This window comes from Symphodus melops, assembly GCF_947650265.1.
Source record: "Symphodus melops genome assembly, chromosome: 12".
NCBI lineage: Eukaryota > Metazoa > Chordata > Actinopteri > Labriformes > Labridae > Symphodus > Symphodus melops.
Window position 1 is genome coordinate 15,070,150 of NC_136702.1, and position 27,066 is coordinate 15,097,215.

Genomic DNA, 27,066 nt, shown 5'->3' on the forward strand with positions numbered 1-27,066 from the left:
GCAACTTTTGAAAGACTTTTACTTTGAAGACAATACCGGAAGTGCTATGTTCCCGTGGGGGGTAACTTGACCACTAGTGAACAGAGGCGAGGCCCATTTTCGCCATTCTGCTGCTCGGTAACATCCTGGACTGGACAACATCTGGACTCCTGCTCCAGGAGAGAGAAAACACTGGGCTTGTCCAGGACAGAGGGGAGCGATGCTTGGAATCACCGAAATGACGAATGGGTAAGTGAGAAGTGTAAAAGTGCTTTTCTTCAAAGACTTCTTTATGTTGAGAAGTTCACCTTTTCTCAGTGAAAAAAACGGAGCCTGGATATGTTCCATTCTCTCATGGGATAGGAAAACATTAGACGTGACAAACTCATTTAACAGTCTGCAGCATTAACGCTGCCCTTTTTGTATTAACTCTGAGTGTTCATCGCTTAAAGGGGTTTATTTTTATTACCCAAAGTTAAAGTAGGCCCGGATAACCCGCACTGATTTATCTATTTAATTTAGGTTGCAGTCTTCAGCTACAGTCTCAACTTGGTCACATAAAATGCTCGCTTGCGCCCTCTACTGGATCATTGCTGGAAGCTGTCATAGATGTACTGAAAAAAGATGATTTTGAAAACATCCTGTCGACCACATTTAATCAGCTTGTTCTCATGTGTCAATACGTTCAAAACTATATAATCTATGTTTGCAGATTATATTTTAAAAAATCATTATTGTCAGTAGGCTAACACAAACATAGCCTGTCTTTAACTGAGTTATTGAGGCCACGGACATCTTTCCAGGTTTAGAGACACCTTTATTTATTAATTGGTGTTGATTTTTGTTTTTTAAACTGCAGGCGGGATGTGCTTCCTCTCAAATGCACATTTCTTTGGATCAATAATAAATGGCTTGCGGATTTGCAGAATGTTGGATTGAATAATAATAATGAAGGCCTATGTTATAAACAGACAGCCTGTTGGAAGCGTGATTTTAAAGACTCAGTTGTAAATAGTTACCATCACCTTTGTAGGCTTTTTTTTTTTACTGTGAGAAATAAATAGACACCATCTACTAGGGATGTAAAGATGACTTGTGAGGCAGTTAAAAATCGAGTCTGAGGTGTCACGGTTCGTTTCGGTTCTCTGATAAAGCGTGAGCAGCTGTGAAGCAGAGGAGGTTGGTTATAATAAGGAGGTGTTGTCATGGCAGTGGAAGCATTTTGGCTTCCCAATACAAAAACTGTGTGCAAATATTACAAAAAGACAGAGAGCTTCACACGTAGCACATCCATCATGATGCAGCATTTAATCAGCAGCACAATGAGAAGCTCCAATCACCCCCAGATTCTCTTCAAATAAACCGTGAGCCAATCGCATCGTGAGTTGAGTGAATTGTTACATCCCTACTATCTACTCTATTGACTCTATGGTCATCTTTGTTTTCATACACAGACTGGCATGCTCCATTATATCAGATTACAGCTTTATAAATGACCAGTTCCTGATTTTAAAAAGCGCACCAGAAGAAAAGACTGTTTCTCAGTCACATATCTGACATAAAACAATCAGGAAACTCAACACCCACCATCTCCCCCTTTGAGAGAGTCGTGGACTGTGATATATCGTCGCTTTGATTTCGACACACGAGCCGCACAGTTTCAACGATTAGAGGAGAAAACAAAGCCAAACCAAGAACTGTAAAAATGAAGAGCTCAGGATCGTCTGCAGCTCAGCCTCCTCCCTGCACAGGAATGTCCACACTCGCTCACTGGACAGTAGTTATTGCCCTTCTGAACCACTTCCTGACCATCGGCTCCCCAGGGACCGCCTTGCACCAGTTTGACTACACTACCCAACAAATGATGGCCTGGGATGAATGGGGCTTTTTAACAGCACTCTGGACTGTTAGAGCTGTAAGTGGGGCGAGTCTTTGGAAGGCCTGCAGATTGCTGCATTCCCCGTGCGTTCCTTAAATATGTGATTCCACTCTGTGTTGATACAACGCGAGCTTAGAGGAGCGGCTGCAGGCTCCAGTGTGGACTTGTCCTTGTTTGGAGGAGGTGTTGAACTCGCGCGACGTAGGATTTAAGACCTGTGTGTGTGCTGACTTGATGATGCACGTGGTGTGTTTATCATCACACACACACACACACACACACACACACACACACACACACACACACACACACACACACACACACACACACACACACACACACACACACACACATACACACACACACACACACACTGTTGAGTTCAGGAAGTATGGATCAACACTGTGCAGTATCTGCCTACAGCAGTTCCTCTGTGGTACAATAAGCGTTTGTGTGTGTGTGTGTGTGTGTGCGTGTGTATGTGTGTGTGTGTGTGTGTGTGTGTTTCACCAATGAGTCAAAATAATATAAGTAGTGCAACACTCAACATATAAAATACTAAGACCTGGGTGTTGTTTCTCTTGTCATTCAGCTGATTTAAATGACATTTGTTGTTATTGTAACCGCTGAAATCGACCGTGCTGTTATTGCTGGGAGAATGAATTGTGTCTGTGTTTGATGACGCAGCCGTATCGATGGTAGATCCACCGCTTGCACAGTCGGGGGCTTTCGCTGTGATCAGTGGGTTCGGCCTCTTTAACCTCACGCAGGCTGCGGAATCAACTCGACATTGCAGCTCGATGAGAACTGCTCCGTGCTCCTTTGATCTCCCTGAATCCGTCCTCCGGATCCTCACACCCCACCTCCATCCTCGTGCCGTCTGAGGAGCCAACGGTCTTTAGCACACTTTGACTTTACATCCAAACATCCCTCACACACACACACACACACACACACACACACACACAGACACACTCACATCGACACAGCAAACAGGAAGTGATGTGGCCATGCAGACCCAGATAACAGCAGAAGTGTTTTTAGTGACAGCAACGGGACTTTAGCAACGACGTTCATTTCCTCACAGCCGTTTGTCACCAAACATCGGTAAGATGAATTTTGTCTCTGGCTTTCTTTCTGAGGCACACGGTCTGTTGTGTCTCTGTTTCTCTGAACCTCGTCCAACACCTCCAGGTAGTGTTGTTTATTCTCTACGGTGCTCTGCTTGCTGTTGATGTTTGTTTTTTAAACCCATGTCACTCTTCACCCTTTACAGGGCAAGTGACTGTTTTTGGTCATTTCGGTGCACATTACACATGGTCAGCTTTCTGCATCTCAGTAAAGTCGAGAAGCATGTGATCCTCACTCAGCCAATCAGAAGACATCACCCTATGTCACTGATCCTGCTATTGTGACATTTAAACCAAATATGGTAACTTTGTCAATGTTTATTTTTCTCCATGAAATTAAAAAAAAATTACAGATTTCTTTCAAATTCTTTTTAAACATTTATTTTTTTACAGAAATAAACTTCTGTTATGTCCCCCAAATAACTCTGAGGTTGAATTTTTGAATTTCAAAGTATTTCAATGAGTGCCCTGTAAAGGGTTAACACTGTGAGGACTCTGTTGGATCTCATTGTTTGTCTGCGTCCTCTCTGCTTTTTAAATGTAAGTATCGGACAAACGGATCCCGTAAAAACAGAATTGGATCATTACATCAGAGAGATGACGCTGCAGCTCTTACATTTGTGATCACAAATAGAGAAATGAAGGCAACCCACTAAGATTACCGAAAAATCCAATTCAGAATGTGCTCTACATGTTTTAAAGGCTGTGTGTGTTTCGTGTAACACATAGTGATATCAGTGTGCACTGAGTACATTTTAATCATGGGTGTGTTGGAGTTTCACGATGCAGCAGACTGAACGTAGCTGTCATACCAGTGTTGTTCACATGGTGGCAGTATACTCACGCGGCAAATTAAAAGCCTTTCTGGAGGTGTGTGTGTGTGTGTGTGTGTGTGTGTGTGTGTGTGTGTGTGTGTGTGTGTGTGTGTGTGTGTGTGTGTGTGTGTGTGTGTGTGTGTGTGTGTGTGTGTGTGTGTGTGTGTGTGTGTGTGTGTGTGTGTGTGTGTGTGTGTGTGTGTGTGTGTGTGTGTGTGTGTGTGTGTGTGTAACAAGACAGCTCTATGCACATTTCTTTTGGCTGCATGAAAGTCCAGTTACAAACAGGACTGGCAGTGATTGCCATAATTCCTCACACAGTGTGCGGACTTACTCTGTGTAATCCAGAGCAGATGACACTTTGACTGGACACACTCCTTAAGATTGAAAGTGCTTAAAAAACCCCTTTCAGTTTTTTGTTTTTTTTCCAAAATAAAGTGGATTGTTAGTGTGAGTTGTACTCAGAGATGTGAGTCATCATTAATATCATTCAGACATGTCAAAGAACTGCTGAGACTGCTGCTGATGTTGAAGTTCAACATTCACGTGTGTATGTGTGTGTATGTGTATGTGTGTGTGTGTGTGTGTATGTGTGTGTATGTGTGTGTATGTGTATGTGTGTGTGTGTGTGTGTGTGTGTGTGTGTCTGTGTGTGTATGTGTGTGTATGTGTGTGTATGTGTGTGTGTATGTGTGTCAAACCAGTGTGGAATGCTGAGCAGGTCAAGGCAGGCTGCTGGAGGTGAATGTGGAGAGTGTGAACTCTTCATAAGTCACTTCTCTGTGAGCAGATAAGCCCCGCCCACAGTCAGGTGAAACTCTCTGACGCGACCATGTTTGACAAATAAGATACAGGGAACAAACACCAACCTGAACAAGCTTCTTCACGCTGTGGAACACAAATCTGTTTGAACGTCGAGCTCTGTGTACATCTGCTGCTTGTTTATTGTTTACTTTGATCGTTTGGTTTGTCCTTCTCCTTTGTCTCTCTCCCGTCTCTGTGACGTCACAGCGTCTTGTTTTTTAATTTTTTTTCAACCAGACATTTCAGCTCCATCTGAAAATGTACATCTGCTGCGGTTTGAGTCGGTTTGGGAGGATCTCTTGTTCCCACATAAGATTATGATGAATTATTCATAGAATGACATTTTCCCCCCTTTTTTTGTTTTTTTGTTTTGTTGTCGCGGCTGGAAAAGTCATCCCACAGTTTGCAGAAGAGGAGCTCCAGTCTCACTGAAATGCAGTTGATTCTGAAAACTTCTCAGTGCAGCTTGTGTTCATCCCCGTATAGTTTGCTGTTCAGAGACCATTATTAGTTTATCAAACATGTCCAAAGCATGTGATATTGTTGTATTTGATGAGACATTTAAAAAAAGAAACAGACAGAAGATACAGTAAGTGTTCGACTGCTGACATGTGCACATTTATTTCTTCTCTTCTCATTTAGCATGTTGAGAAGTATTGCTTGGTTTTAATATATATTTTTTGAACACTGGAGTTGATTTGTGTGTCTTATTCCTAAATAAATAGTTGTCAGTATCAACAGTGTGCCCTCTGTTTTTTTCTTTTCCTCTGTTGTTTGCTGCTCTCTGCTTCTTTTCAAACACAGAGGAGGAGGAGGTAAACGGAGTCAGCGGGGGTAAAGGCCAGAAAGGGGAATGGCTCTTTCTTCCTCTGCGACTCTGCCTTTCCTTTCCTTTCCTTGTACCTGCTGCAGGAGAGGAAGGCGGAGCGAGAAGTCGCTGATAGGTGTGCCTATCTCGGTACGAGTGTAAACCTGGGAGGCGTGTCTGAGCGAGCGACGCCGACTCAAGACTTTTGAATGTTTAGGGCTGAAGAGTCAACACTTCCTTTTTTTTGACACGACTGGAACCAGTGTGGACTGAGTGCTCTCAGGGGTGGGAAGGGAAGGAAGGAAAGGAAAGGAAGGAAGCGAGGGAGAGTGGCAAAGGGTGAGATGAACTCTTTGAGGCTGAAAGAGTTGTCTAACTCAGACTTGTACAGGCGGAGACAGGAGAGGCCAGACAGTTATGGCAGTGTGGCCGGGGATGGCTTCAGGTGAGTTTACCTTCGTGGAGCTTTTTTTCATGTTCTGTCAGATTTCTGATTGGCTCGTACCTCACACACTCACATTGTGCATCGTGTCAAAGGGTATGTTTGCATTCCACCTTTTATTAGACGGCGCATACACCTAACTGAAACTGAGCTGTGCTGTTTTTGGTTTAACATGATGGTAAAAACACAGAAGGTCCGGTGCCACCAGCGGTCATACTTAGTGTTTATAGGATTGTTGTGTGTATTTGATATTAACCCTCCCCTCGTTCAAAGGTGCTGATGTTTCTCATAAAAACATTTTCACAAAGCAAGTTGTTGTAACGACTGTGGTGAAAGTCGTTTTTTTGTTGTCGTTGTTGTCTTTTGGGTTGGTTTGTGTATCGCTGGCGCATTTACAGCTCTGTTATCAGGAGTGTGATCTGATTGACCCTGTCTTACATCAGGTGAGGTTGATTCAAAGCGGGCTCATTGTGTTGCAACAGAACCAGCATCATTCCCAAAAAAAACAGAAATCAAAAGTGTTTTTTTCCCTCTATCTGCGCCTTGAGCTCACATGAAGAGATAAGGTGAGATGTGTTTGATCAGTAAACACTGCAGCTGATGGTTGAAGTCCTCTCCTCACATGTGAGAGCAGCAGTGACAGACAACACAGTGTGTGTGTGTGTGTGTTTGTGCAGAGTTCATTTCACTCAAAAAATAATCAGCTCGCTACCTTTTAACCTTGTGTGTGTGTGTGTGTGTGTGTGTGTGTGTGTGTGTGTGTGTGTGTGTGTTCCTATAGCGATTAGAGGAATGTAGTAATGTGAAGAATGTGGAGTGAGAAGGAGCTCTCGCTCTCTCTCTGTCTCTCTCTCTCTCTCTGTCTCTCTCTCTCTCTCTCTCTCTCTCTCTCTCTCTCTCTCTCTCTCTCTCTCTCTCTCTCTCTCTCTCTCTCTCTCTCTCACATAAAACACTGAGTTCATGTTCTGGTATATAGTTACAAAGTAAAAACATAACACAGCCCCAAGAAATGTAGGAGTGACAAAGAGAATGAAATTATTAAAACCAGTTAAACGCTCACACAAACAAGTGTTAAATGAGTGTTAAATAGAAAAGATTGACTTCAGTCTTTATTGACCAAATTAAGATTTAGTGACGTTTATCTGTGATCTACTGAGTATTTGGATTATCTGGGATCGATTGCTTTTGTCTCCATACCAGGAGAATATGCAGTGTTTTCCTCACTCTACTAAATATATTTATATATATATAAATATGCTAATAAATATATAAATATTAAATACTCCCCTTTATCTGAGTTGTAACATTTACATTGACTGCTTGTGATTGGACCTCACCTCCCTGACTATATAATGTATGCCCCTAATGAAACAGTTCACACAAAAACTATGGAGCAGCCTGACAGCACAGAAGGCAGGAAAAGGATAAATACATGCTGGTATTTCATTTAAAGTCTAATAATCCTGTAAACGTTCCTCTGTGAAACAAGCAGCTCCTAATTGACCTCTTTTCCCCTCTGAGAGGATCAACACAGGAAAATGTGTTCTTCTTCAGCTCGTGGTTCATATAGCTGGAGTGCGTTGACCATCTGTCGGGGGTTGTCTCACTTTGTATGTAAATAAAATGTTTATTCTTTAAAAATAGTGACAGGACCCTGAAGAACTGCATTCCTTAAAGCTTTAATAATATGAATATTGTTTTTGCTGCCAATGGGATTGAAACCATTCAAATCTGCTTTCTTCCACACTTGTGAGCACGGACAGCATGAATAAACAACTGATACTGAAAAGACAGCACACCTGGTGTTTCTAAACACTTGAGGGCACCGTCAGTGTTTAGACTGTCTGAGGAGAACAGGACTCTCGATGCTGCCCGTCAAAATCGGCATGAGGAACAAGAAGTGCTTAACAAAGGAAATGTTAGTCAGAAGTGATGTAAGCACAGTCACTGACTCGATGCGTGTGTGATATGAAGTGTGTGTGTGTTGGTGTGTGTGTGTGTGATATGAAGTGTGTGTGTGTGTGTGTGTGTGTTGGTGTGTGTGTGTGATATGAAGTGTGTGTGTGTAGGTGTGTGTGTGTGTGTGTGTGTGATATGAAGTGTGTGTGTGTAGGTGTGTGTGTGTGTGTGTGTGTGATATGAAGTGTGTGTGTGTAGGTGTGTGTGTGTGTGTGTGTGTGTGATATGAAGTGTGTGTGTGTGTGTGTGTGTGTGTGTGTGTGTGTGTGTGATATGAAGTGTGTGTGCTTGCGTGTGTATGCTTGCTCTTTGTCTTACCAAATGATTTGGCCCAAGCAGCCCTCACGTCCCTGTTGCCATGGTGGATGTTGACACAGCGTGTGATTAGGATTGCTGAAAGGGAGTGTTTGATATATGCTTCTTCATCCAGAGCTAGTTTTTTTTTTTTTTCAGACAGGTGCCATATAAACTGTGACATAAACGTATCATGGCTCCGGACATCTGCCATTAAAATAGCTGATAACATTTGGTCTTCTTATCTTTCCTTTATTTTTCCACCTTAATACAAATAAATGTGCAGATGGTAAATATGAATTAAAGAAAAATGGTTTTTGATTAATTTCTGACTGTAACAACCAAGCCCACAGAATGACGTTGTCGATTATACACGTGATAAAAGCCTCTATAACTTTTCTCTCCAGTGGCTTCAGAGGTCATTACCTTTTGAACAGTTTATTTCCTTCCTCAGTTTCTAAGTTGTCGCCATGGGTGTCCTTACCTTTGACCCCTCTGGTGACCCAGCTGAGAAAGTATGTAACTCCTGTCCCACAGGGGGAACACACCAGAGACACTCGGTCGGCTGCTGACAGTTGCTGTAGCCATTTTTAAGATCAGGTTGACATCTATGTGGCTTCTCTCTCTCTCTCTCTCTCTCTCTCTCTCTCTCTCTCTCTCTCTCTCTCTCTCTCTCTCTCTCTCTCTCTCCCTGGTGAGGTTGTCAACATTTTCAGCACTTTCAACACGTTGTTTTTATACAAATCTGAGTTATTTCAATGAGCGATGGGATTGAAAAATGTACCAAAGCTTTTTTAATGAAACTACAGATTATTATTATTTATTTTTTAACCTGAAGGCTGTTGCAGGAGAAGGAGTCTTAAATTACACAAACACAAGAAATGTAACCAACATATGATGTCTAGAGCTTTGATTTGTTTCTGTGGTTTAGACAGTATCGATATCTTCGGTTTTTTACAGCTTCATGTCAAAATTTAAAATGATGGTACAATGACCCACCGCTCTTGTATAAACAACTTGTGGTGTTTTTTTTTTTTAAGTAAAAAGTGAGATTCTTCCAACTGCTAAATGTTTAATATTGAAAATGTTTTGTTCCAAATAGTGTGTTAAAGTATTCCTATAAAATGACAAAGTCACCTGCTGCTTACTCCATTATGAGCTCAGGATGCTGCAGACGTCATAAAAGAATCGAGTCGAAGGCCTGCACACTTGTAACAGTGTCCATCTCTACATCCAATCCCCCTAAATGCAAAATGCGTAATTGGTCAGTCGTTTGGCGCGGTTCTCAGAAATGTAACGCCCCTTTTACCATATTAGGAATGCAGAGTGCTCTGAGCGGCGCAGCATGAGCTCACGCTTGCTACTAGGAACCAATTACGGTAACTTGGATCAGTGACATCATCACAGTGTGACAAGGGGGGGCTAGCGACCGAGCGTTTCATGAAGCTACTGCTAACAGGAGGACGTAGGAGAATCCATGTTTCCGTAAACTTTGAATTTTTGCACTTAGATGTGCCGAAACATGTAAAACACAAATAAAACCAGAAAAGGCATAATACTGGACTTTTAACACTGAGATTAGTTCCCATGTTAGGGTGGAACACCCGGCAACATGAGTGTAATCTTAACGAAAGATTACGCGTTTCCTGTTAAGCACCCACCCTTCGTCCATTGTGCCCCAGTCACTCAGCACTGGTTCCCAGTGGAGAACATTCCCAATGGCTTGAGCTAAGGTGACTGTTCTGCAGCTGTTGTTCTGTTTTGGAAAGGCTGCTAAAGCTTTAAATAGTGCCCATTCAAAATGCATTGTGTCATTCATTTCAGAAAACAGACATTCCTTAGATAGCGATTGAAAAATGTAAAACGGGCTCAAACGCGACGCTTCATCACGTCTGGAGTTTAGAGGACAGAACCATAGACAGACAATTCGTGACTTTGGATATTAAATGCAGTTTGGCAGTCCTGTTTAGAGGAGGCAGAGTTGGCCCCTGCTGTGTATACAAACTCTCTCTCTTACACACACACACACACACACACACACACACACACACACACACACACACACACACACTCAGACAGAACAGCAGCTGCCAGCACCCTGTTTGGAGCTGAGGCTCCACTGGGTGTCTATTTGTAGAATGATGGAGTCATGTAAGACTGTTTTATGAAGGAACTCTGAGATATGTTTCCGCCGGGTACACACACATATACACACACACACACACACACAAATAAACACACAGGCATACACACACTCTAGTTCAAGAACATTTTCCCCTCTTTAAACGTTGTATGCGTTACAAATCCAAAAGTTCTGAACGATGAGCACATCTGTTCTCCAATCCAGCATCAACATGTTGTCTCCTTGAAGGGCTGGTTTTATGTTGTTTGATGGTTTGTCAAGTGATCATTAATTAGGGGATGCCAGTTGAGTTGCGCCACATAAAGAGCTATCACTTAAGCAGAGGAGACACTGATTCATTGGTTTGAGGCTTAGGCCATTGTGGGAATCTGAAGAAGCATTAATGCATTTTATAATTGTAGCCCTGGGAAACTTCAGAGGGATGTTTCAAACGTTGGTACAAGTCGTTCGTTCACTTGACAGACTCTGAGAATATACATGCCATGTTTCCATCATGTCTTGACTTTTATCTGCTCAGGGGGAAAAAATAAGTAGTCCTGTAACAGTCAGAGTGACGGAGTTTATCAGCAGGGGATATGACTGGTTTTTGGTAAAAAAAAAAAAAAAACGATCAATCAGGGGCCATTTGTTGTTCACATATTCTCTATTCAAATCAGCTCAAAGTCAGATTTCAGCCAATCAGCTGCATAATATTCCTCACGTATCGATACGGTTCGATCTCCTCTCCTTTATATTTGCCTAAACAAACTGCTTCTTAATGTCTCGCTTCAGTGCGGTTTGTAATCCCTGGAACAAACGAGAGTTTTTATCTTTTCTGTTCATATGTTGGTGTCTCCCATCATGACCTTTTTTTTTTTTGCTTTTCTGTGTGACATTTTCGACTTTGCGCAATACTGAGTTGGAGCCACGTTGTTACATTTACCAGAGGGCTGAGAGCTCCAGCTGTTTGACACACGTAAACATAGACTGATGGAAAGAGTTGTTAGTGACTGCAGCTATTAGGAATGAAAAAACATTTATCAGTAAAAAAACAAAAAAAAAACAAATGCGATGAGGCATTGTGCAATTGTGTGCATAAGTGTTTGCGTGATGACACACTGACCTCTGGTTGGACAGGCGACAGGGTGGGCTCTGTAATGTCAGTAACCTTCCCCAAGAATAGACAGCATTGGGGGGGGGCTTAAAGTGTGTCGGTGTGTGTGTGTGTGAAAGAGGAGGAGAGAGAGCGAGGGGAAAAAAAGGTTGATGTGGGAATGAGAGAAAGTGGGACTGTGTGTGTGTGTGAGAGAGAGAGTGAGAAAGTGGGCGAGTACTCCCACTGCAGTCTGATCAGTGTTACAGTCTGCGTCCTGCTATGTGGATTACAGCTCCCACTGCCTGCTGGATTGCCAATCACATTACTGGAAACACAAACTGAACGAGAACAGAGGATTTCTACTGAAGGGTTTTGGATTTCCACCGCAGTGACTTTAACTTGAGAAGTGAGGTGGACTTTTTACACTTGATTAGGACTGTTGCAGATGATAATGGAGATGAATGGCCGTGCCTTGCCCCCGTCTATACCTGAGGATGGAGAAGCCCCGGACCATGTAACTCACGGGGAAATGAACGGGTACCACCGGAGGATTCGGGATGGGGATGGGGGAGAGGCTGAGGTCCCGGTGTCAAAGTCCCAGAGACGAAAGAGTGACGTCAAAGTCTATAAGGAGTTTTGTGATTTTTACGCTCGCTTGTAAGTATGGAAGATTACAGTTGGGTCGGTGGAGCCAGCTGATACTGTAAGCCTTTAAGGGGAAAAAAAAAATCTGGTTTCCCTAATGTAGCATTTAATCATTACCAACTGGTGCTTCATTATTATTTGTTTTATTGGTGTGATGTCTCAACAGAGAAATCCTTGTGGAGGGGTAATAAAACACTGAGCAGCAGCTCTTTAAAGGATCTGCTGACCCACCAAAAACTGTTGATTTGTAGCCTTTTAACGGGGAAAGAAAAAAACCTTTGTAAAAGTCATCATGCTTTTAAAATCCTTTTCTCTTTAACGCCTAACTGTGTAATTTGTACTTGGTCAGTCTCCGGGGGGAAACTGCATAAGGAGTCATGGTTTGGTTATGATTCAGATTAGTAGATGATTCCTTCCATCCATGAATCTCCATCACCACTAAGACAACGTTTTGGTCATATAATCATGTGACCATAGTGCAGGTAAAATGGGAATGGAGTTCTGCTCATACACGGTCATGGTATTAGCGTACATGCTCTGAGCTTACTGTGGTGTTACACAACGTTTGGAATTCTCACATCCTAGTAGCTGGCTTTACCAGCCGGTTTGATGTGCTTAAGCTGCCATGTTTGTGAGCTATGGGCGCTACAGCGGGGAGTGCACAGGAAGGGCTATCTTTGTGCCAAGGGGGGGGAGTTGTTATGCAAAGTAGAATATGCCAACTGGCATTCCAAGTATGCGTGCATGACGGACAGGAAGGCTAAATATACATACTTTATTTCTGACTTATCTGGTCTCATTACAGGTTGCAGTAAAACATGGTGGAGGTTGACGGGCAGGTTTGTAAAGGGTCGTTTTGAACCACAGAGTGTTCTTTCTCGGTACACGGGTGAAAATAGGTCAAAAGGTATAGAAGTTAGCGTGGACAAGCTACAGCAGCTGCCATTGGTTGACTGTATAGGAGAGTCTCCATTGGTCATGGATGGTAGATATTCTTTGGTTTTTAAAAATATCAAGTTTTTTCATCATTTAGGGGGATTAATGACAATAATAATATCCTATGTGATAAAATCTCAACTTGGGGGACTGACTTGGAAAAGCTGTCGCTATACTTTAGTGATCGCAAAGAGGAGATTTCTGCATCGTGCTCCTTCTAAGAAAAGATTTTGACACATGGTTGTTTTTCAGACATTTAACAGCATTTTGACAATCTTCCTGCTTTTACTCATTTTCCTCTTCACTATAGAGGTGGCTGTGGCTTAGTGGTAGTCAGTCGTCTCCTGCAGACCAGCGTACGTTGAAGCGGCTTCGAGCTCTGAACACCAAATTGCCCCTGAGTCTCGTCGCCTTGAATGCGTATGAATGAGATGATAATAAATACTGATGATGGGCCCTTCACAGAGCGTCATCGGGGAATAAACAAACAGGTGTGTGTGGATGTTTGTTTAAAAGCAGTTTGGGCAGACAAGAAGAAAGCAGCATACATGTACAGTCCATTTACCATTCTGTTTGGGCGTCTTTGCCTTTAACCCTTTACAGGGCACTCATTGAAATACTTTGAAATTCAAAAATTCAACCTCACAGTGTTATTCAGGGACATAACAGAACTTTATTTCTGTTATAACATTTTTCAAAAATTCTAAGTTCAAATGCCACAATAGCAGGATCAGTGACGTAGGGTGATCTCTTCTGATTGGCCGAGTGAGGATCAAAAGCTTCTCGACCTTACTGAGGTGCAGACGGCCGGCCATATGTTATGTTTGTGGAAATTACCAAAAACACCTAAACTTGCCCTATAAAGGGTTAAATGTAGAAATGTAGAAGTCCAGAACGGCTGAAGAGAGACAGGAACTGTGGAGAGGAGCGAGTGAGTCGAGTCACGTGTGGAGTCTCATTATTGTTTTTTTTCCTTTCCTTTAGATTACATTGTCCTCATCGTCTGTGACATAAAATGAACACCTTCTCACAGTTTAAAATTCTCTGCAGCAGATTGTAATCAATTTGACAAATGTGTAAAGGTGCAAAGTATTTTAGTAGTTAAACGTTAGCATTTTAACAAAGACAGTCTATAACGAGAAATCCGTTGGTGCTGTCAGATTCTCAGAAGCTGGTGAAGGATCATGTCCTTCACACTGCGACCACCGCTCCCTCACTTCAACTTGCCCGTCCATGATGTTTTCTTCATCCTGAATCGTCACCACTGCATATTGAAATGAATTTTTAGCCCCACAACTGCTTGTAAACCTGTCTGTCCTTCACTCAGGCTGCTGGAGGCAGATAGGAGGGTGGAAATGCCGAAGGGATGCATCATTTCCTCCCATAAAGCCTTTGGGCAGGGCAGGGCTGTCAGTGTGTCAGATATCAGGCCAAACAGAGTATATAGAACAATATGGATTTGATAAGTCTGTGAGGAGTGGACCAAGATGGAAACTGAGTGTAATCCCACATCTTCTTCCCTCAATTCGTTTTTTTTTTGTTTGTTTTTTTTTAGGAACACAACTCACAACAATGTTTTTAGTGCATATCATAAAAAAGAAAACATCCGGTTAAAGATTTTTTAAAAAGGACATTATTGAATAAAATCCCCAAATTCTAAAAGGATGAGCAGTGTGTCGAGGAGTTTGTGGAACTCATTAATTCCCAAATTGCTCTAACTCAGTTTATATGAACAGAATCCATCTCGGTCTTTGTTTGTGTGTCCGTGTTGCCTAGATACACGTTGGTATTCTGACCTTTTCAAACAAAGTTAGAGGAGACAGGAATGTCCCACCAGTCTCTGTCGGCTTTCTTTTTTTTTTCTCTCTCTCTCTCTCTCTTCAACATCTTTGTCTGCAACATCTTCCCATCTTTTGTTCTCTGGGCATTGTAGCATCCACGCTGCACTTAACCCTTGTTTTTGTAGATTTTGCCTTTCCGTATTCATCCATACCACTCGTCAGACTCTTCTCTCAGTGTCCCCCAAAACAGTCTTAAAACATCTCTTGTTTTAAATGAGCAGAACTCTATTTGCATGTTACCAGTATGAACATGAGGAGAAAAGACCAGAGTGTGGTCCATGTTGTGTTTTCAGGTTTGACTGGTTCAAGATGTTTAAGGCGAAGGATTGTAATTTTGAAATAGCCATTAAGAGTCAAGTGTCATTTAAATGTGTTTTTTTTTTTTTAAATTGTGATCTCTGAAATACATCTTAGTTGCTTTTTATTTTTATTTTAACATCTGCTTGTTTGAAGCTCGTAAAAAGGATGGTGAGTATAACAAGGGTCATAATAAATAAAGACTTTTCTAAGAAAGACTGAGGCAGGTTTTTGGGTGTGACTGTGTTTGTGCTGCAGGTTCTGGCACCAGCACTTCATATAAAAGTTACTAGCCTGGGGCCTCTCCTCTCTGATATATTACAGTCACTTTGAGCAAAGAGGTAAAACAAATAGGGCTGATTAATGAGCGGGCGGGGTTTGTTTCATGTGTCATTTGGACTCAACACTTCATTACGTCGGTGTGTTCTTCAGCCTGTGTCAGTCTGCTGTGTCTGAGAGGAGTTTCTGTGTACACACACCTCGCTCACAGATGTACTGCTGAACCCAACAGTGCACACAGTAACTCGAGCTTCTTCCTCCAAAGACAACATGTAGTTTTCCCACCTCGTAGAGCCCCCACACCCTGATAAGCAGAGCCAAAATAAACCTTCAACAGAGTTATTGTGTGTGTGTGTGTGCAACTCTCCTGAACTTCATCACAACATCACTCTCCTCCCTTTTCTCTTTGAATTCAGATCTTCTGAAACTTTTAAATACTTCTTTGATAATTCTGTGGGGGGGAAAAAAAGACAAACAAAAAGTCAATTCAAAGAAACAAAAAAAAAAGTGACTTTTTAAAGTTAACCATTAAATGTAGTGTTGTAGTTAAAACCACACTCACTGGACCGAGACGAGGCCAAGACGCCTGGTGATCTAGACCAAGAAAAGACTACCGGCAATACATTTAGGGATCGAGAACAAAACCAAGATGTTTTGGGAGGGTGTGTAAAAAATAAAAAAAAAAAGCCTTTCGGTGACAGTCTTGATTAAAAACCGGAGTGAACCCCGTCTGACAGAGACAATGCCGAGTTAAATGATTTTGATTCCGAGACGGGGCGATATCTTCATAAAAAGATCTTAATACCAAGACTGATTTTGAGTTCTACAACACGAATAACAAGATGCATGAACTGCTTACATAATAATCCGACTCATGGGGTTTGACGTGTGTCTCAGTTTTTGTCGAAGTCATATTTTAATAAGTTGCAAACAGTGAAGAATTTCAACAATATCATGAGTTGATCTTCATTTTAATATTAACTGAAGTTCAGAGTCACGTGTGTCTTTTTTTCAGTTTTTGAATAAATACAGTGAATCTTCATTGTATTACATCTGCTGTTATTAATATTCTTAACCTAACAGATAAAGCTCTGGTGTATTAAATAGTTTTTTTCTGTCAATATTGCATTTCCTGCTTCATAACTTGAACAATTTATGACTCTCCGACCCTGATTGTGACGCTTCTGTCTCCTCAGCAACATGGCCAACGCCCTGGCCAACGCCATGTGTGAGCGCTGCAAGAGTGGTTTCGCCCCGGCCGAGAAGATCGTGAACAGCAACGGGGAACTTTACCATGAACAGTGCTTTGTGTGTGCCCAGTGTTTCCAGCAGTTCCCTGAGGGACTCTTCTATGAGGTACGTGAAGTAAGAAGTGAAGTAAGGGAGAGGCTGCAGTGAGCACACCAAATCACTTTCTCGTACAGTTTATGGAAACACACAGTCAATATTAAACCATGCGTGAAGCAATAAGAAGGCTCAAAAATGTACGGAGCCTGTCGTCTGAACAGACACATCTAGTGGTTTATAGACTTTAAACTTTAAATGGCCTGAGTGGTCACAGAGCTGGTTGTCTATCACTACATCATTATCACTGTTTAGAACCAAAGAGTCCTCACCACATGGTCCTGTTGATGTGAATAACGAGAGAGCCATTGAATTATTAAAAACCCCTTCCAGTAAGCTGTGTGTTTGCCAGCTTTAACCCGAGGCCAGATGTTTCTCCAGCAGGCCCCAGGGAACCCGACGCTCCTCTGTTTAGTCGGTGTATCAAAGAGAAGGTGTCTCTCACACTGCACTCAGTATAAAAGCCAAAGGATGTGACATTGACTTGTTCTCCAGGGTAATGATTTTACTGCCTTAAATAAACAGTGAGCTGCTCATTCCCTCTGTGTTCAGCAGTATACAGATGTTTGGATAGATTCTTCCTTTTTAACCCCTTGACGCCTGAATTTTTTTCCAAGTATCAAAACTTTTTTTTTTTACATGTGTTTCTGCTTTTAGTGGAGGAATACAGACGCTATTTTGGCTGCATTTGGAGCGGAAGCGGTGTGATGCAAATTCGCGACAATAGGCCTCAAGGGGTCAATAATCATGAGCCTATAGGTGTCAACACAGAATATTCTTTTCACTGTCTATTTCCTTCTTCTTCTTCTTCTTCTTCTTCTTCTTCTTCTTCTTCTTCTTCTTCTTCTTCTTCTTCTTCTTCTTCTTCTTCTTCTTCTTCTTCTTCTTCTTCTTCTTCTTCTTCTTCTTCTTCTTCTTCTTCTTCTTCTTCTTCTTCTTCTTCTTCTTCTTCTTCTTCTTCTTCTTCTTCTTCTTCTTCTTCTTCTTCTTCTTCTTCTTCTTCTTCTTCTTCTTCTTCTTCTTCTTCTTCTTCGTCTTGTTCTTCGTCTTGTTCTTCGTCTTCTTCTTCTTCTTCGTCTTGTTCTTCGTCTTGTTCTTCGTCTTGTTCTTCGTCTTGTTCTTCTTCTTCGTCTTGTTCTTCGTCTTCTTCTTCTTCTTCGTCTTGTTCTTGTTCTTCGTCTTGTTCTTGTTCTTCGTCTTCGTCTTGTTCTTCGTCTTGTTCTTGTTCTTCGTCTTCGTCTTGTTCTTCGTCTTCGTCTTGTTCTTCGTCTTCTTCTTCTTCTTCTTCTTCGTCTTCGTCTTGTTCTTCTTGTTCTTCTTGTTCTTCGTCTTCTTCTTCTTGTTCTTCGTCCTTTATCTTCTGCTTCTTCTTCTTCTGCTTCTTCTTCTTCGTCTTCTTCTTCTTCCTCTTATTATTATTATTATTTTTTTAACTCTCTGCAGATGACACATTTTTTTTGTAGTTTTAGAACATACATTTTTTTCAGTTTTATCACTCCAAATTAAATCACAATAAAAATGTTGGCTGGTTTCATGACACACTGACACAAGAATTGACCTGATAATAAAATGTTCACACCATGAACTCTTATCATCGCTGCGTGGAGATGGGATCGTTTTTTGATGTTACACAAAGTGTATAACTGTTTGCAGGGAAAATGTGACGCCCTGCTGCACTGATGACTGAAGGATTACCAGAGAGTTTGTACAGCACAGCTTGCAGACTGCTATCACATGGGGACCCGTGACTATGAACATGTGATTCAGATATTAAACCCCACATCTGCATTTTGTCGCTGTACAATCCCACAAAAGGGAAAGATAATATAAAGACAAATCCACCAGCCCTCGCCTGATGAAGCCAGGCAGGTCGACAGTTCTTCATATTTTTTTAGATTCAAGCCTGCTACTCTAAAATGCTCTCGTTATAGTAAAGGTGTCAGCACAGCCAGTAGGGCTTCCCGAAGTGTCCCCTTTGCCTTCTACCTTTGATAGAAGTGTGTAAATATTGAGTCATGTTTAAGAGCTGCTAGCCTTCCGTTCTTCTCTGATTTGTCTTGAGTAATACTCAGATGTTGACTTCTCACTGAGTGATTCAAGGTATGACTGTTTATAATCCATTCATGTATTCAAAAAGTTTGTTGACTGAGTCACGTTTTTAGCAGTAAAACAAAAACGAGGGGCCAATATTATGCTTACAAATCTTCTGTTTATAAAAAAATTTAGAATTGTTTTAATTTCTTGTGAATTGTTTGGCTGGTCATTGGTGTGGTTTTACATATGTGTATCAATTGTTTAATTTATTTATTTTTTGGACAGTTCGAAGGCAGGAAATACTGTGAACATGACTTCCAGATGCTGTTCGCTCCCTGCTGCCACCAGTGCGGTAAGAACAAGAACTGCAGTGACATATATACCGTCTGTCCATTTTCTGCTCAGACTCCTGCTGGCGTGCTACTTTGAGGAAATACCTTTCCACAGCTAATATCTGTCTAACTGTGTACTCAAGCTTTCCATTATCCCTCCTTTCTGTCTTCAGGTGAGTTCATCATCGGTCGTGTGATCAAGGCCATGAACAACAGCTGGCATCCAGACTGTTTCTGCTGTGATATCTGCCAGGCTGTTCTGGCTGACGTCGGATTTGTTAAGAATGCTGGAAGGTCAGTTCCTGTTATGCAGCTTTGTTTTTGTTATTTTGGGGGTTTTTTTTGCTTTTCAGTTTTTCATTATTTCCTTTTTTTTCCCCTCTCTTCCTCACTCTCACATCAGGCACCTGTGTCGTCCGTGTCACAACCGAGAGAAAGCTCGCGGCCTCGGCAAGTACATCTGCCAGAAGTGTCACGCCATTATCGAAGAGCAGCCTCTCCTGTTCAAGAATGACCCCTACCACCCTGATCACTTCAACTGCAACAACTGCGGGTAAACATGCACATACAAACAAATCTGACCAGCTCTGTGAGTCGTGACTGGAAAGTGACTATATGTGTTTCAGAGGGAGAGGGGAAGTCTCCATTTTTATTTACAGGTCTTTATGTCATTCACATGAGCCAACTTATTCCCCTTCATCAGCACATGATTCGAAACGGGACCATGATTATCAAGGCCGTACACTCACCAAATCAAAACACCTTGACTTAGTCTGGTGTTATAATTAAGTTTCCCCCGCCCTCATAGCTCAGCACCTTTTTCGTGGACACAATTGTGCCGAGTCAGTCTGAGAGCACAGCTTGTCATTAACACACACTGTGCAGAACTTTTCTGGCCATGTTTGCTCCTGAATGTCATTACTGCTACATGCTTTGTGAATAAGACCTTGAAGAAGAGCAGATTGTAGATAGCACCGATCCATTCGTAGTGAATCAGACCCTCAATTTGAAACAAAGACTGCTCCCTAGTGGACAAACTATATTACTGCGTGTACACATTTGTCTTGTGATTTCACTCAGTGAGTGTCTCATGGTTTCTCATAAAATGTCTGGCTTTTCAGTTGCATCATATTTACATCTTTAACCTCTGACTATCTTTTTTCAACAGATTTTGCGAATACATTCGTCAAAATCAGAATTGATTTTTTCTGACATTTTAGAAGAAGGACACCTTTGTTGTTTGCACGCGTAACTTTGCTTCACCAAGATTGTTTCGTTGGGCTCTTGTGGGAAATGTTAGTGTTAGAATGTACGTTACGTGAGTGAAAGCCAAGCTGCTCTCGTTTAATTTGATTCTCTCCGCAGGAAGGAGCTGACAGCTGATGCCAGGGAGCTGAAGGGGGAGCTCTACTGCCTGCCCTGCCATGACAAGATGGGAGTCCCCATCTGTGGCGCCTGTAGGAGACCCATCGAGGGCCGAGTGGTTAACGCCATGGGCAAGCAGTGGCATGTGGAGGTGCGATGTTACGCTGTTAACTTCTGACCAAAGTTACCCAAAGCATTAGAAAATGAATATTCCACTTTCTCTCAAATATGTCTCTATAGGTTTGGTATTGTCAGCCAGAGTATTGAGGATATATTTTACATTTGAAATGTGTATATTTCTGCTTTGTTGAATTATTTTTTAGGAAACAGAAACAGATCAGAAATCACAGATGTTCACATAATATTAATAATCATTTTTTAATGGACAGAAAATGCAATTCCCTAGAAATGTTTTTATACATAAGAAAAAGAAAACAATTCTAGTTTCAGGATTTCCTGTTTATAGCTACATTATGTCTCTGGATTTTTTTCCTCTCTTTTTTTTTTACGTTGATGATTAATACATTCCATATTTGTGTGTCAGTCTTTAACCAGTCTTATATTCACAGATCTGTACAAGCTGCTCCCAAGTCTCTGTCTGCATTCTGTCTGTTTTTTCTTGTATTCTCTTTGTCACAATCTATGTCTGTCTTTTCCTCTCTTTACTCCTGTTTTATTGTCATTGCTCTGATGTTCCTGGCTCCACATGTAGCACCATGTGTGCACTGTGTGCGAGCGCCCATTTCAAGGCCACCCGTTTTATGAGCGAGGTGGTCGGGCCTATTGTGAGAGACACTTTGACATGGTGAGGTGATTATGGATTTGGCCTGACGTTGACTGCTGCCCATGTCTCACATGTTTCCTGCATAACTAGAAACCCTCCCAGCTTCCTTCTACTGGTTACACTAACATTTAGGTTTATCAGTTAGTTTCTGTCTCTTTGGTCCAGAGCCTGATATCTATGTATTTTAAGTATAACAACACTGACTAAGGACAGAAATTCTTCAAATTCATTTGGCTTTTTTAGTCTGAAATGTGATAACTCTGCTCTGTTCAACTGATCAAGACACATGGCTTAAAAAGGCATTACCAGAAAATTGTACATTCCCCTTTAAAATGTGTTATTTCCTTCCATTTGTTCTCACGTAGTATCTGTTGGGAGAGCGAGTACGCCCTCTAGAGTTCACTCCTTAGACCTCCCTCCCTACTCTCTGGTGGAGGCAGTAAGAGGATATCTGGACTAAACGGATCTGCTTGTGGTCTGACCTTGTAATGTTTTGTGATCATGGACTGACTGACAGCTGTGCTATAACCATGTGCGCTTGGCTGTGGGTCTGTTTTCAGCATTTTGTGTGTGCTAAGTGTGAGAAACCCTTCCTTGGACACCGTCACTACGAGCGCAAGGGTCTGGCTTACTGTGAAACACACTACAACCAGGTAACACCATTCAATTCAAAAAACTTTATTTGTCCCCCGGGGGGCAATACAAAACAAGAGTATCAGAGAGATTTGTTTTTAAATTGCTGAACTGTGGTAACCCAGTGGGTTTCTGCTTTTCACCAAGGCTGAGATAGTATGCTACAAAGCTCAGTTAACTCTACAATACAAAATCTGACATGAGAGGACAATTACGCGCCTTTGTGATTCACCATGAATGTAACCATTATGGCCACCGGGGCTGCTTGTCATAAAGGCAAGGCAGGCAACTGCTTGGAGACGCAGAACAGTAGAGAGCTTATAAACCCTGACCAAACGTCTTGTTGCCCTGCTGCTGAGCGTTGCACGCATTTTTGCAGTGAAAACCAAAGTTTGTCAATGGAAGTGAACAAAGAAAAATAAAGAGAAATTAGCTGTCTATAGAAAAGAAAAAAAGAAACAGGAAAAAAGAGGAAGAGGGGTAAGTGTTGCTTGGCAGACATAATGAGGATGAACGCTGATTGGAGGGTCCCTCAATACATTTTTGCCCCCAACAGACTCTAGAATCAGCACTTATGGCGACTTGATAGTCACGTTTAATCTCAACAATTGGTGTGATTGTAAATAAATTCAAAATCATTGAAGAACTTTTTTGGGGGCAGATACTGTTGGAATTGTGTGCATTATCTTTAATAAAGGACGTCAAAACTTGTCATTTGTGTTCCAAATAAGAATTAAATTTTAGAGAGAAAAAAATGACCCCAAATTCAAACAAAAACGGTTTGAAGCAGTATCACGTAATTTGTTTGTACCTTTAAAAATTGAAAGATGAAAAATCCGTGTCACTGTTTTGCTGAACCCTTATTTAGTTCATGTCATGGCTCCACCTAGTGTTAAAGTATTGCTGCATTTTATCCCACACGACACTTCAGCTTCTAGGGAAGTTTATGAGACGCCTCTGAAGTCTGTGCTTGGTTGCATGTTTTTTTTTAAATAAACGTGTTGTATGAACCATGATGAAGAATACCAGTTTTAAAATGTGTTAATTTATTACATTACATCTAAAGGTATGTTATTGCATCTTACACTTTCTGTTTTTTTGTCTTTTGCCGTCTCACCTAGCTCTTTGGAGATGTTTGTTACCACTGCAATCGTGTGATCGAAGGAGATGGTGAGAAATGTTTTGATATGTCACACTCGTTAACGAGTGCAGCCCTGTTAACTCCTTTCTTCTTCTTCTTCTTCTTCTTTTTTTAACAATGTTCCTCGCTTTAGTTTGAACTCATAACTGTGTGAAAGTTCTGAGACATAAGATTCTGAATTGAGGATCGGATTTAGCCACGGTGTCCTATCTGACGGTATTCCTTCTATTTTTCCAGTGGTGTCTGCACTCAACAAGGCGTGGTGCGTCAACTGTTTCGCCTGCTCTACCTGCAACACCAAGCTCACCCTCAAGTAAGTAATAAACATGCCAAACGTCACAGCACACTAACTAAATAATATCACTGTGTAGTGGGATTGATGAACACACTTCAGGTCGCCGAGCTCTCTCTTTGCTTGTCATTATTCTCTTTCTGATTTGTTGCTGTTAACTGTCTGTACTTCCAATCCTGTTCCTTTCTGGTTTAAGCTTTACACTTATAATTCTGTCTCTGTGGGCTTCTTCCTTCACCCCTCCTTCCTTTTATCATCCCTCTACTTGCTCTCTTGCTACCTTCTCCTGATTCCTTTTTCCTTTCCGCTGCGCTCTCTATGCTCTCTTTCTTCTCCCTGTCCTTCCTCTTCTCTTCCACCCCACCCCTTATTTCCCTCTTCCCTACTCTGGCAGGGAAAAGTTTGTGGAGGTGGATCTGAAGCCGGTGTGTAAGCACTGCTATGAACGCCTGCCGGATGACATGAAACGCCGGCTGGCCAAACGGGAACGCGACTCGAAAGAGAAGAAAAAGAAATTAATGATACCCATGTGTCTGTGATCCTCGTTTTCTCTTTTTCTTCTCACTTCCACTCTTCTTCCATCGGTCAGTTTCCATCTTCCTACTTTTTTGTTTTTCCGTTTGTTTCTACTCTTCTGTTGGTTCATTGCCATCAGATTTCAGACATTCTCCATGTCACTTTCATTCCTCATCTCACAGTGACATTTAGTAAATTTGACTTTGAGCACTGTATAATGTCCACTTTACACTAGCTTAAGTATATGACCACTTGTAATCCAGGGACACAAGCCGCTTTCGAGACTTCTACTCTGGTAGCCCCTGCTAGGCAAACAGGAAAAGTAGTTCAGTCACATGGTAAAAGGGTATGCCTTGTCTTCTGGGACTCCCCGCCTGTCTGCATGCATATAAAGGCTAAAGCTTTAATCACTTCCGGCAGCTTTCTGGCTGCAGCTCTGGAGGTACTGAGGTCTCAACAGGTTTGACACGTGCCCTGTCGTTGCCTGTGATTATCTGCTTTGGAATGGAGCGGCGTGCAGGGCGGATGGAGAAACAGGTTTAGGGAACTTGCCAGTGGATGTCGAAGGAGGTGCAATTTACAAGGGCACAATTTACAAATGCCAGGAGCGCACGTTTCACAATCTTGTTTGAAAGTGTTTTAAAAAATTAATAACTCTGAGACGCGTAAACACAGGGATAGACAGTCTTGGGATGAAGAGTTGTTTTTTTTAATCTAAACAACAGTCCATGAACAACATGTGGAAAAGGTTATGTTTCAGGAGCTATAAGAAAGACAAAAGAAAATGATGTCTCATATTTCCCTCGCTGTGTGCGAAGACGATGACTTCACTCAATTAGAGGTGAACATTTGACACAACAGGTCTGTTCTGTTGTCAATGACAATGATTCAAAACATCCATCCACAAGGTTTGATCACATAGTGGTGTTGTTTTCATTTTTTCACATGCACGTCCCATACCAATTCACATTCAGTTTGAGAAGTGATTTTTAAGGATATGTATGATTGATAATTTAGTGTGTCTCGTATGTTACTGACACTTACATGTGCTGGAAGTGATGACATTGATCCTGTAACAATGGCTTTGACTCTTTCTCCCACAGGAACAAGTTTGTGGAGTTTGACATGAAGCCAGTGTGCAAGAAGTGCTACGAGAAGTTCCCTCTGGAGCTGAAGAAGAGACTGAAGAAGCTGTCTGAAACTGTTGCACGAAAGTAACCACACAGTTGAGATGTCATGTGTCTGGAATGTACAATCCAATATGATGACTTTTGTGTATTGTACGAAGCGGTGGGTGGAGACGATCATGTGTCTTATGTTCAGTACAACACTCCATATTTTTTCCTTTTACTTACAGCTAGTCGTTTCATGAGCCTAAAACTGACAGATCGTTGGTGTGTCTATCAGTAGGTTCAACACGAACCTGTTCAGTGCCTTTTGGCTCAAATACTGCACTGTATACTTTTCACAAGCTTGCCTTATTTCATCACATAAACTTAACCAAAACACAGATGTTGATGCTCCTGCATTTCAAATGATGTATGTCTTTAAACAAGGTAAAAAAAATGAGAGAAGAAAAAGTTAATCTCCAAGCTATAAATGTGCTTGCACACATGCGTCATGATGCAAAGCCATGTGTCCTGTGTTTGACTTACTCTTGGAAAAGAATTGATTCAATCCAAAGAAAGTTGGGTACAATGTCATCATTTTGAATGTGTATAGCATCTCTATTGTATTCTTTTCCTCCAACTTACCCTTTTATATATTATTATATTATTATGTTCTTGAATTTATGCCAAATACTTGTCTTTTAAGCTCTATCAAGCAGGTTATTTGTTTGTTTTTTTTCATTGAAATCTCACTTTGGTGTCTTGAATGCTTACACCCTTGGTCTCAACCATTTCATGTATCCTGTTAGATTGTTAGATTGCCTTTTTATGTTCTATGCATTTCATGTGTGACACCATCCGTAAACTAGTGTTAACATGTGGTAAGGAGCCAAGCCCTCTTGTTCAATATAATCTGGTACAACAGCCCTGGAATAGAAAGTAAGTTCATAATGTTCCACTTTGGATCCTGCTGTCATTAACGTTTAATAAAAAGTATTATAAATACACGTATAATATGTTTAAGAAATACCTTTGACACACTAAGATAAGAAAAATCACAGTGCAAAAATTTGATTAGATAAAAATATGAAAATGTTACAACCTATATATCAAAAATAGTTTAAAAAAGGCTAGTTATAGGGCTACAGTGGTTACAGTTGCAGTTACACTGTCAGCTAACAGTGAAGATTTAGGTGCTCACTTTGACAGGATTCATTGCATGGCAACTGGACTTTGTTAAAACATGATGCCTTGTGACATGTGCAAAGACTGGATGTTGGAGTAAAGTTAGATATTGAACATGTGTCTCCGCTGTTTGTAATCCAGAGAAAGTGATCCTCTTAAAGAGGTTTACCGACTTCCTCAGGGCTCAGACCTCTTAGAAAAGAAAGCCAACTGTTGTAAATGAAAGAGAATAATTTCTGTTCTGAAATAAAGGTTCACTCGAGCAGTAGTTTTTTCATGAAATGTAAGCCTTTATCACAAGTAGAGAAAGACATTCCATGATGCCATGGGAATAAGAAGTCCAATATTACTTCTGTGAATTTCATTATCGTATGCCAAAATATTTGACATGTCATGTTACACTATCCACTGACTGTTGTGAAGCAGAACTTCTGCTCCACTAAAAATAGTTCAGTGGATATTTTTATTTCATATCCTAGTACCTAGATGACTGCAATGCCTCTACACAAAATGGCATTGCTCTTATACTGTAATCACAATGCTTGTCAAAAGACAGTATTTATTCTCTTCATGTTAACACTCAAAGTGCATGTTCTTGACTTGATTTTTGTCAAAGGGCGGTCTACTCATCTGAATAAATATATATTTAATCCCACTTGTGTGCATGTTGAAATATTTTTGTTTGATAACTTCTCATCTATCCTTTACTGTAACATGACATCGCTTGCATGCTTTCAATGTACAAATGATGTTTCATTACATCATTAAGTATTGTTTTACAGCTCTTACACCTAAACCAGGAGTGTCCAAAGTGTGGCCCAGGGGCCATTTGCGGCCCTTGAGGTAATTGTTTGTGGCCCCCAACCTCTATTGAAGAATCAGAAGATTTTGGCCTGAGGCCTCATTCAGACGGCTTTTTTTTTTTTCCATGTTAACGAGGAGTGAAAGATATTCATGAAATAAAAAATGTTCAGTACAAGATGTTTGCACCCATGCATCATTTTG

The 27,066-nt window shown here is 41.3% G+C and overlaps 1 protein-coding gene across 5 annotated transcripts; it reads left to right on the forward strand.

Annotated features, from left to right (window-relative positions):
• On the forward strand, positions 1–26,716 carry LOC306833293 (LIM and senescent cell antigen-like-containing domain protein 1). 5 transcript variants are annotated; one of them, XM_079358450.1, is made up of 11 exons: positions 1–228; positions 16,523–16,682; positions 18,990–19,056; positions 19,210–19,330; positions 19,440–19,589; positions 20,402–20,552; positions 21,746–21,838; positions 22,940–22,988; positions 23,197–23,272; positions 23,646–23,835; positions 24,871–26,716. In XM_079358450.1, the coding sequence occupies exons 1-10, from the start codon at positions 200–202 to the stop codon at positions 23,788–23,790; spliced, it is 1,041 nt and encodes a 346-aa protein (XP_079214576.1). In that variant the 5' UTR covers positions 1–199; the 3' UTR covers positions 23,791–23,835; positions 24,871–26,716. The 5 variants fall into 5 exon arrangements, with proteins under 5 accessions (XP_079214576.1, XP_079214575.1, XP_079214572.1 ...); XM_079358449.1 differs by lacking the exon at positions 1–228 and adding an exon at positions 5,658–5,860; XM_079358446.1 differs by lacking the exon at positions 1–228 and adding an exon at positions 11,262–11,985.
• The last annotated feature ends 350 nt before the right edge of the window (positions 26,717–27,066 follow it).